General features: G+C 39.6%; 1 protein-coding gene across 1 annotated transcript in view; it reads right to left on the reverse strand.

Moving 5' to 3' along the window:
* Window positions 1-7,919: 7,919 nt before the first annotated feature.
* Window positions 7,920-12,699, reverse strand: part of LOC124780266 (protein SPT2 homolog) — a 29,576-nt gene continuing 24,796 nt past the window's right edge. Inside the window, exon 4 of the mRNA XM_047253768.1 lies at window positions 7,920-7,984. Within this exon, the coding sequence (XP_047109724.1) occupies window positions 7,920-7,984 (65 nt within the window). The remainder of the gene's footprint in view (window positions 7,985-12,699) is intronic.

Here is a 12,699-nt window from a genome sequence, read left to right on the forward strand (position 1 = left end):
AGATGTTCTCAAATATTTGAAAACAACCAGTGCTTTCTGTGGGCAGCCCCATTGCAGTCTTTTATGTTGATCTGCATTATGAGCACAGTTTTGTAATCTGTTATGGAATTTGTCATATACATGCTTCACAATGCTAGAATTTTCATACTAATGTGTATTATCTCACTTTGATAATATATGATCACAAGGGCAACAAATATGCAGCACATGCAGAATATTCCCACTGAATGCAATGGTGGTTGTCTGCAATTAGGAGTGAGTAACAGTGTTCAATGCAGATCTTTCTTATAGAGGTGTGATACACATGTCGTCATATTCATAGTACACATATTCTTATGCTAAAATGTAACTACTGTATCTCTGTTAGGCCATCTTGCATTCCAGTGCAGACACTTACCAAAGCACATTCAGTGTGACTGTGCTGGAAACTATCGTGATACTGTATTGTTAATGAAGATAATTGTTTTCTGTGGTGTTGAAAGTACTTACCTTACAATGGGTGGTACCCAAGAGCCACCACTGTATATGTAGGCTGGGGTGGTAGTAATCGAGTTTAGGAATCAATTCTGGCACTGGAGTTCAGAACAACTGTTACATAATAGTGAAGAATACCACTGACAAGTCCTTGCCAATGCAGGAATATGCCATGTACTAAATGGAAACATTTAATTACAGAGAAACATGAGTGGGTGTTAAGAAAATAGTGAAGAGCTTACCTGAGTTGTTCCAAAGTTCCCAAAACTCCCAATATTTCAAAAATGTTCTGTACTTCTGACCTAATACACTGGGCACAATGGAATGCATGGTGGTGTTTGTTTATCTTCACTTACTTCACAGTAAATAGTCCAGCTGTGACAAAGGCGAAAGCACTTGCCACGTCATGGTTCTATGATCCTACACCAGCAGCTGTCTGTCGCATACGCTGTGGTGAACATGACTTCGCAAAATCACTGGCAGAAAGGGTTCAATGGAACAGCTCACACTCCACGAAGGAGACTGAAAAACTAGTATGTGGAAAAATGCTGTAGGAGATATAGAATAGAGGCAAAACCAGAGAATGATTAAAATGGAAAGTCGCGTGTTTTAGGTAGTTAAATGGAATGCCTCTCTGCTCACATTGTAAATGAGGCTTGTGGATAATGAAACAATCACAGTTGCTTACTGACTTACTGTACTCAAGAAAAATGGGAAAAATTAAGTAGCAGTAACCAATAAAGCACAGTTTTTACCACAAGAAAATGAAGCAAGCTGACTAGAGTTTGGAGTAATAGACTTTTTAGCACAGTAAATTTAAAATTCAGAATAAGTCTGCCCCAAATTTGGTATGACGATGGAAATATTTGCTTCCCCATAGATGGAAGAAGGAGTTTATGCATGTGGAGTGAGAACTGACCACACACTGATTATGTTTGCTAAATTTTAAGCAAGGTTTTGGTTCAGTATATAAAGAGTATTTATACCAGAGCAGATTTGACATACTATGATGGAAGCTTACAGAAATACTTCCTTGATTATTATGAGTAACATTTACATTCTGAAGACCTAATTAAAACTGAATTGTGTATCACCAACTGCACACAAGTCATCAGTTTCAATGAATGAAAAATGTATACATAATATGACCAAAATATGAGTACAGAATATGAGAAAAATATCAAACATTAAGAGTATAGTAATAGTACTGATGTCTGTCAGATATCCAAGTGACAGAAATGTCACAAAAACTGACAATGGGAGATCAGCAGCGCTCATTAGGGGACAGAGAAGATGGTAATTGGCTGCCATAAATCATCAATACTAAGTATTTCTGCATTAAATTTGTACTCCACATGTGCATGCACGTTAGTGAGGATGAAATGAGTGGGAAACAAGCAGACCAAGGCAGCGAATACATGACTAACTGTAATATGGTGCCTCATCTCAATCTTTGTACCAACATTGAAATGATAGATATTGAGATAAGTGATCACACAACAGAAAAGCAACTACAATCTCTTAATAGTGGAAAGGCATCAGGAGCCTTCTACAAAGATTATGCACAAGAACTAGCTTCCCTTCTAGCAGCAGTTTATTTGTAGGTACTGGAGCAATGAAGGATCCTCCCTAGTGACTGGAGAAGAGTGCAGGTCATTCTTGTTTTCAAGAAGGATCATAGGACATATGCACATAATTATAGGCCTGTATTGCTGACATCAAAGTGTTTTAGAATTATGGGAAAAGTTAGATGCTCATGTATTATGATGTTTTTGGAGAACAAAAATCTTCTCAAAAATCAACACATTTTCCGCATTCTTTCAAAACTCATCTTGCTCTGTTCCTCCAAGTTTCACAGTGCTGCAGACACGAGTGGTCAGGCTGATGCCATGTTCCTAGAATTCAGAAAGGCATTTGACACTGTCCCGCACTGCCATGTAATGAAAAGATATGAGCTTACTGATTTTCTGAGCAGATTTCAACTGCATTCAAGACTTCCCGGCAGAGAGAACTCAATACATCACTCTTAATTTTAAAAAATCAACAGATATAAAGGTAATTACCTGAGTACGCTAAGGAAGTGTGATAGAACTGTTACTGTTTACCATATGTACAAATGATCTAATAGAAAATGTTGGAAGCTCCATGAGGTCGCAGATGATGCAACCATCTGCAAGAAGGTAGCAATGCCAGAAGACAGCAGCAATTTGCAGAGGGACTAGAGGATTGATGAATGATGCGGGGACTGGCAGTTGACTACGAAGTAAATAAATATATTGAGCATACAGACGAGAAGAAGTACACTATTGTACAACTACACCATTGACGACAAACTGCTGGAAACAGTACCCGCCATAAAATATCTATGGGTAACCATCCAGAGCGACCTTAACGGGAGTGATCACATAAAACAAATATTAGAAAAGGAGATGTTAGATGAAGATTCATAGGAATAATCTTAGGGAAACATAATTCATCCATGAAAGAAGTGGCTTACAAAACAATAATTTAACTGATATTTATTATTGCTCATCATTCTTGGAACCTTACCAAGTAGGTCTAATAGAAAAAATAAGAGAAGATCCAACAAACAGCAAGGCGTTTCATCACAGGGTCGGTTCAGCCAGCACAAGAGTGTTACAGAGATGCTTAACAAGCTCCAGTGGCAGATGCTACAAGAAAGGTGATGTGCATCATGGAGTGATTTACATTGAAATTACGAGAGAGCACATTCCAGGAAGAGTTTGACAATTTATTATTTCCCCACACATTCATGTTGTGAAATGAGCACAACGAGAAAATTAGAGCCAATACAAAGTTCTACCGACACGCATTCTTCTAACGTGCCATTTGCAAATGGAAATGGAGGCCAGATGGAGGTAAGATATACAGGGCAAGTCAAAAGTCCTTGGACACCTTCATAAGTTGGAAGATTAAAGGGAAAATTGAAATGTGATGATTGGAACATAGGTTTGTTGTGGGGCCGCAACTTTTGGAGTGAATGTCATTCATGGCCGCCATCTTGAAATCCGCCATTTTGGATTCAAGTCATTTTTTTTAAATGGGAAGGGGGGGGGGATTAGAGATTAGATTAGATTAGTTTTTCGTTCCATAGATCTGTGCTGAGGAGATCCTTCTGGATGTGGAACTTTTTTTTTTTTTTTTTTTTTTTTTTTTTTTTTTTTTTTTTTTTTTTTTTTTTAACTGATCTTTATTTGTAATAAAATTTTTTGTTTGCTGCCAAATTATTGAAGATGAGTGTTCCTGAGTAGTGGACCCCTTTTTGAACTAAAGTAAGTGCTTTTAAGTCCTCGCGCAGATCATTTTTGTTCCTGGTATTGTATATATCAACTGAGCTGTTTGTTTGAAAAAGAGATATGTTATTTAGGACTAATTTCATTCAGGAGTAAATATACTGAGAGGCAGTAGTTAGTATACCCAGTTCTTTGAAGAGGTTTCTACAGGACGACCGTGAATTTACTCCACAAATAACACGTATTACACGCTTTTGGACTCTGAAAAATTTTGTTGGACTTGAAGAGTTACCCCAAAATATTATACCATATGACATTATGGAATGAAAGTAGGCGAAGTATGCAAGCTTTTTCATTTTTATGTCACCTATGTCTGCTAACACTCGAATTGCAAATACAGATTTGTTAAGGCGTTTCTGCAGTTCTGTGGTGTGCTCCTCCCAACTGAATTTATTATCAAGTTGTAATCCCAGACTGTCAACCTCTTCTATCTTCTCTTCTTCATACTTTATGCATATGGTGGGTGGGAACCTCTTACAGGTTCTGAATTGCATACAGTGAGTCTTTTCGAAGTTTAATGTCAGTGAGTTGGCTTTAAACCATTTATTAATATCCATGAAAATATCATTAGCAGATCTTTCTAGAACTACACTTGACATACTATTTATTGCAATACTTGTGTCATCTGCAAATGAAACGAACTCTGCATCTGACACTGTAACTTATGAGAGATCATTAATGTACACAAGAAAAAGCAATGGCCCTAAGATAGATCCTTGTGGGACACCACATGTCATTTCTTCCCATTCTGATGATGACTGATGACTTAATTCACTAGTCCCTTGCACTGACACCCTTTGTTTCCTGTTAGCGAGGTATGACTTGAACCATTTTGCAGCACTGCCCATAACATCATAGAATTCTAATTTATTTAAAAGGATGTTGTAGTTCATACAGTCGAATGCCTTTGACAAATCACAGAAAATACCTGGTGCTTGTAACTTGTTATTTAATGAATTAAGTACATTTTCACTGTAGGTGTAAATAGCCTTCTCGATATCAGAACCCTTCAGAAATCCAAAGTGATTCTTGATAAAATGTTATTTGTGGTCAGATGGTTTAGAAGCTGCCTGTACATTACTTTTTCTAAAATTTTTGAGAATGCTGGCAAAAGTGAAATCGGTCTGTAGTTTGATGGTATCTCTTTATCCCCATTCTTGAATAGAGGCTTAACATCTGCATATTTTAGCCAGTCAGGAAATGTCCCAGTTATAATTGACTGGTTACACAAGTAACTTAGAATTGTACTAAACTCACAAGAACATGCCTTAATTAACTTTGTTGATATTTCATCGTAACCACTAGAATGCTTTGTTTTTAAGGGTTTTATCATGGAAGTTATTTCTTTTGGTGAAGTGAGTGACATATTCACGTACCTGAAGCTATTTGTAAAGGCTAGTTTCAGATATTCAAGGGCATGATTTACTGATCCTGACAATCCCTTTCTATCAGTAATGGATATAAAGTATTTGTTAAATAGATTTGCCACACTATGCCCATCGGTTACTAATGTGTTGTCTACCCTTAATGCTATTTGCTCCTGTTCATTTCTGGTTCTACCAGTCTCCTCTTTTACTATATCCCATATTGTTTTTATTTTGTTCCCTGACATTGCTATCTTCTTCTCGTAGTGCATTTGTTTAGATGTGTGAATTACTTTTTTTAATATTTTATGGTATTTCTTGTATTTAGCTAAATCATCAGCATTGGAGCTATTCTTGATCGACAGATACATTCTCCTTTTTGTCTTACAGGAAATCTTTATTCCTTGTGTAATCCATGGTTTTATTATACACTTCTATTTAATTTGAGTAACTTTTAGAGGAAAACAGTTTTCAAACATGGTACTGACATTGTTAATGAATGTGTTATATTTTTCATTCATGTCATGTGCACTATAAACATCTTTCCAGTTCATATCTTTGAGCAGTTTTCTAAAACACTCAAGTTTTGGTTGACTGACTACTCTCCTGTACTCAGATTTAGCAGTCTTGATAACCTGCTTAGAATTTACATCTAAAACACGGAGCTGCATGTCATGACCTGATAGTCCATTTATTACAGGTTTTAAGATATGATTTTGTTCCTTTGATTTGTCTATAGAAATGTTATCAATGGCTGTCCTTGAGGATTTAGTGATCGTAGTTGGAAAGTTTACAGTGTGAGTTAGAGTGAAAGACAACATTACTAACTGCAGTAAATGTTTACTGGAAGATTGCATTAGAAAATCTGTATTAAAGTCACCAGTAATCAAAATTTCTTTGTTTCTTCCTGTTAAATAACCCAAAAGAGCTTCTAGATGATTTATGAATAGATTATAATTTCCTGCAGGTGCTCGGTAAATAGTTACTATTATATAGGATCTGTTATGGAACTCTACTTCTGTTGCACATGCTTCTAGATGCTGCTCTAAACAGAATTTATTAATGTCAATGTTCTTGAATTTATGGCAGTTTTTAATAAATGTGGCAACTCCTCCTCCATTCATATATGTGTATGACACATCAAGTAACATTCACTTGAGCTCTGGAATTGAGTGGTGTAATTTGTTTTTGTCTATCTTGTACAGTTTAGAAGTTATTAATGTTCAAAGTTACCTTGATACCGACTCATGTCTCTCTTTGTTCCGGGTGATCTAAAATGGGTCTGACCTGCGAACAGAAGATCGAAATTATCCTTATATCAGGGGAACGCAGTTACTGAACAACAGCAGCTGACTACAACAGACGGCACCCAGACAGAGAACCGGTGTTGCACAGCACGGTGGCTCACACGATCAGCAAATTCCGGGAGACGGGCTCTGTTCACGATAGGGCATGTAGTGGGTGACCAAGGACTGCCACCAATGAGGAAACTGCAACTGTGGGTGTTGCTTCATTTGCAAAAAGTTCTAAACGAAGTACCCATCGTGTGGCCCTAGCATGTGCAATGAGCCAAACCTCCGTTGTCCGGATATTGAACACCAATAAGTGGCATCCTTACAAGCTGCAGAGCAACATCGACTTAACGAGGATGACCCTGATCACTGGTTGGAGTTCTGCCTGTGGGCTACTGAACAACATGAACTGGATCCTTCGTTTGCCAAGGGCGTACTGTTCAGCGACAAGGCGTATTTCACGTTGAACGGGGAGGTTAGTTGACATAATTGTCGATACTGGAGTGACACAAAGCCGAACTGGGTTGCCCCAATTCGAGAACATAGTCCAGCGAAGGTGATGGTGTGGTGTGGCATATGGGACACCCGCATCATTGGCCATTTTCCATTTACAACACCTTAACTGCACCACAGTATCTAATGCTGGTGCACGACCTTGTGTTCCCTTTCACACTGAATGCTGACGGCATTTTTCCATCTTATTTTCAGCACGATGGATCCCCTCCGTACTATGGCATTGGTGTCTGTGAATGGTTGGAGTAACAACTGTCAGGAAACTGGATTGGTCGCCGTGGTCCCGTGGCGTGGCCACCCAGATCCCCTGACTTAACGCCCCTTGATTTTTATCTGTGGGGACGTCTTAAGCAGATAGTGTATGCTGAGAGCATCTGTAATTTGAGACACCTGGAGGAATGCATACAACATGCCTGTGACCAAATTACAGGAGACACTTTGCTCCGTGTGTGCAGTCAGAGTGGTTGCGGCGACTACAGTTGTGCATTGCACGGGATGGACAACATGTAGAACATGCGTTGTAGCAGTTGGTATGAAGGTAATTTCCCAACTTTGAAAATTAATAACCTCTAAAATGTACAAGATAGACAAAAACAAATTACACCACTAAATTCCAGAGCTCAAGCAAGTGTTATTTGATGTGTCATACACCCGCCTCCTCATTTTAAAAAAATGACTTGAATCCAAAATGGCGGATTTCAAGATGACGGCCATGAATGACATTCACTCCAGAAGTTGCGGCCCCACATCAAACCTATGTTCCCATCATCACATTCCAATTTTCCCATTAATCTTCCAACTTACGAAGGTGTCCAAGGGCTTTTGACTGACCCTGTATACTCTCCGTCACACACAGTCAGATGGCTTGCTGCATATTGATGCTGATGTAGATACGTATTTTATGAGAACCGGATTTGACAAAGATGTGATTGTTGCTATATGTAACTGGATTTGGGAAATCATCACAGCCCATAATAATTTAGAAAGCCAAATATAATTCTCTTTTCAGAAGCTATACTATAAACAGCTGGAACAAAAGAAAAATACACTAGGTCTCATTCTAAATCGTTCATGCACTGTACGTGGTGCAAAAAAGCAAATGGTGACAGAAAAAAAATCTTTGTGTCAAAATGAACGAGAATTACAACTCCTGGCAGATTAAAATTTTGTGCCAGATATTCAAATCTGACACATTTGCCTTTCATGGGCAAACACTCTACCAACTGTACCATCCAAGCTTGATTTGACCCACCTTCACAGCTTTGCTCCCACTAATACTTCCAAAAGGAACCCAACCTATGACGATGTGTTGGTATCCATGCTTGGATACCTCACTGGTAGAGCACTTGCCTGCAAAAGGCAAAGATCCCATGTTTGAGTTCCAGCTCAGCACACAGTTTTAATCTGCCTGGAAGTGTCAAAACAGTGCACAGTCTGTTGCAGACTGAAAAGTCATTCTCAATGAGAATAATTTTGACATATTCGCACTTTAGAACACTATAGTAAAACAAGTGGAATGGTTAATGGAGGAGTTCCACTTAAATGATCAAAAGAAAATGTGTGCAAGTGGGGGGGGGGGGGGAGGGGGGGGGGGGGGAAAGAGCTGAAGATGTTATAGCAAATATTTCGTGATCAACAGTGCGATTCAACAGACAGTAATGTTGGTGAACTTGTAGCATGTATTGTTTTTATTGTACTTGTGGCCAAATGTACAGCGTGATACAGGAGGAATGTCAGCACTATGATGTCACACAGAGGCAACAGCAGCAAGCATACCTAGCATGCAATCGTTGGTTGGATCAGTGAGCAGTCGTAAGGCCGTGTGCTTGTGGTGCTTGAGTCTTACTTAATTGAGCAAGTTCATTGTGTCTGTGAATACCAACATGCCACATACATTCAGCCATGCAGAATGTGCAGATGGGTTTCTGTACAGGTATTGTAATGGCAGTGCCCGAATGACTGTGACAGAATACCACAGACATTTCCCTGATCAACAAACGCCGTGTGCCAGGGTTTTTCAAACATTGTGTGTGTCTGGAAGACTACCCAGTGTACACGTAACAGAATGTGAGGGTGCAACATCTGCATCCAGGTGACTTAGTGGACAACAATTTTGTGAATGATTGGTTGTACATAGAGGTGTTGTACCATATGCTTTATGTACAGATGTCGCTACATTTACACACAATGATTTCATGAATACCCATATTTATCATACCTGAGTAATCGAGAACCCACATGACACTACAGAAACAAGATTCCAAGTTAGTTTCTCAGTTAACAATTGATGTGGTATGATGACATGGTGATAGGGCCTGTATTCCTTCCAAATCACGACAGCCACAGCATATGCTTATTTCCTTACATACGACCTACCTACACTTTTGGAAGAGGGTGCATTATAGCAATGACGGTAAATGTGCCTGCAACATCATGGATCATTTCCTCAGTGATGGATCTGTGTGGCGGACCCTTTAACTGGCCTGCCAGGTCACCTGACCAAACCCCATTAGGCATCTGTTAAATGGGACTGGTTAAAAGGAGGATGTGTATGCTATGAAGGTGGATACATGTGAAAAACACATCGCTTGCATCACAGATGCTGTTGCCCACATTAAAGCCCGCCGATATGATGTTCAATGTGCAACCAGTCGACAAGTGCATTGAGATGGGTTGGGGACTTTTTGAACAACTCTTGTAGAATGGATTAGTCATCTGTCCAACCATTATTCTGTCCACCACAGCACCTAAACATTATTTTGTTAAGTAATTTTCACACTTGTCTTCATCTCATTCATGGATGTGTGTAGTTTTCAACCCACTCCAGTTCCTTAACAATCGAAAATCAGACCCACATTCACAGGACTTTTTCGGTTGATTTCCACATGTAGAATCACCTCACAAATTATGTGACATTCCTCCTGAATCACCCTGAATATTATACAGTGTTCTTGTCCACAAAACGTTTTTTTAACATCAATTGCTCATGCCTGTGTAGCTAAAATGATCCAACTTTCCACTGCCTGAAACATTACTGTGTGCTTTTACACAAACCATAATGACATTGGTTGTTCTTTCTGTTATCCTTTGCATCATTTTTAAAATACTTATTCACTGATTACTTTCCCATTGTTTTGAAAGAATCTTTAGCAGTGTCAAGGCACAACAACAGTCTAACATGCCCATTATAATTATCCGGGCTGTTATGCCGTGGTCGGTAGATGAATTTTGTCTCAATTCCCAACGTTTCGTCTCCGACTGCGGGAGACATCTTCAAGGGGGTCCTTAGGCCGATGGAAGGTCCAACACACCCACTGACTCGCTACTGACTGCCGCTAAATTCCGTGTCCGCGCGCTCCCGCGCTGCGGTGTGATGTCACATGTTTTGAAAACGTCAGTGCAATTGGCCGCTGTCCATCGCCGTCGATCGCCGTTGCCATTACCCAGTAGGGGACGGGTGGTACACATCTTCTTTAACACCGGCATCCACATACCGTTTAATTTCACGCCCTCCTCCTTTCGGTTGAAATTATTTGGGTGTTTAGCGATTTCGATTGCCTCCCTGTAGAGCCTTTCGTAGTATCTGCTTGTGGCCGCTAGTACTTGTGTCTCCTCGAAACGATTATTGTGGTTCCCTGGCTGGAAAGCTGTTGCGGCAGTCAGTAGCGAGCCAGTGGGTGTGTTGGACCTTCCATCGACCTATGGACCCCCTCGAAGATGTCTCCCGCAGTCGGAGACGAAACGTTGGGAATTGAGACAAAATTCATCAACCGACCACGGCATAACAGCCCGGATAATTATAATGGACATGATATTTCCGGCCGTGAAAGTCTACATTTTAGTAACAGTCTAACAACACAGTGATGGTGTCACTAGTTTATAGCTCTACATATTTAAGAGCTTTTAATACTTCAGTTAATTCTTCTGTCAATGACACTTTATGCATGCTGTATAACACAACCTGATACATTTTACTCTTTAATGTCACTTCCTGCCTCTGTCACTTGTCTCCAATGCTGGGCTAATTTGTGCAGGATGTTTTTTGAATCTGTAGAATTGTATGTTGTAGAGGACTTATTGTGTACTAGCTGAGCATATACCCACATTGCCTGGGTATGTATTTATTCTTATCTTCTATTAGTCCATCTCTGTGTCCCTATTCCTCCTACCCACTTAGCCTGTTCATCTCCTCCTTTTCCCTTCCATCTCTCCTTCCTCTCTCTCTCTCTCTCTCCATTCCCTTTTCTTCCCTTTCTCTGTCCACCTCCTCCTCCCCTCTATCTGTATCTAGACCCTTCTCCCATTTCTCTCTCCACATTATCACCCCCCCCCCCCCCCCAAATGGAGGTTGCTGGTTCTTACCTCAGTATTTCTTCTTTCCAGAAAGTAAGCTATGTTTGTATGAAGTTTGGTTGAAATGGATCCAGGGATTTAAGAGAAGCTTTCTACCCACTGTTTTGGCCACTTTGTCACATGTATTTTACACATATTTAACATACTTCAGTTGTATTTGTACACATATTTCATGAATTTCACCTTGCAGTTTTGTTAGCACACAGCTCAATATTTACGGCGGTCCTTAGACATCAAACCCGTGGCAAACATGCTGTTCGTCAAGTGTGTGCTTGACGAGCAAGTGCACAGATGTCCAAACAAACCATCAAATCTTTCCTGTAAACAGTTTGCCATGCCTAAATTTCTGAATTGCTGAGTAGCTGGTCTTGGCTGCACTGTCGTAACTCCTCTCATGCATATTCTCTCTCTCTCTCTCTCTCCCCCCCACACACACACACACTTCCTTTTATAATATGTATGGATTTTAAGTTCAAAGATAGTCCAGGAATTCAGTCTGATACAGATGGATAATGTGTCATCTGCAAAATGTCCAATATTGCAACTAACCAGATCAACAAATTCATTCACATATTGTGTTTCACAATTCCTATTACAGACTTCTATGCTTTGTAATGGGGACTTTGTATATATTGTTTTCATGCTTGGCCTGGTGGTCTGATGGTAAAATACATGTATGGAAACTGAGAAGTCCTGGGATTGAATCCCGCTCGGACTATGAATTTTTTCAGTTGGACCATGGATTTCTCAGTCTGCATTTTAACAGCCTTCACCTCTCAACAATGGGAGGAGTCACTGGAAATGACACATGGCTTGTATTTGGATTTTACATTAAACTGTTATGTCCCCTTTCACTGGCTGGATAACAGCGGTACGTTAGGGATACGAACATTGCTAAAGTAGTGTCGCATTGAGCCACATTAAATTATTATTATTTCTTTCCTTTCTCAGACGTTATGTCTGGTTAAAAATGGAAAGTGATGCGGACCATGATCAAGGTGACTGCCTTTTAACTATATGGTATATGTTACCTTGCATTTAGGAACTTTCAGGTAATTGAACATGTATCAATAATTACAGATTTCTGTAGTTGTATATATACATTTGGATGTAGCTGTATTGCATTGATGCACTGGTGGATATTGTGTGGTATGACTCCTGTACTTGATAGTGTAATTGGTATAATGTCAACTTTCTCCTGATGCCACATGTTTTTGACTTCCTCGGCCAGTTGGATGTATTTTTCAATTTTTTCTCCTGTTTTCTTCTGTATATTTGTTGTATTGGGTATGGATATTTCGATTAGTTGTGTTGATTTCTTCTTTTTATTGGTGAGTATGATGTCAGGTTTGTTATGTGGTGGTGTTTTATCTGTTATAATGGTTCTGT

This window comes from Schistocerca piceifrons, chromosome 1 (assembly GCF_021461385.2).
Source record: "Schistocerca piceifrons isolate TAMUIC-IGC-003096 chromosome 1, iqSchPice1.1, whole genome shotgun sequence".
Lineage (NCBI taxonomy): Eukaryota > Metazoa > Arthropoda > Insecta > Orthoptera > Acrididae > Schistocerca > Schistocerca piceifrons.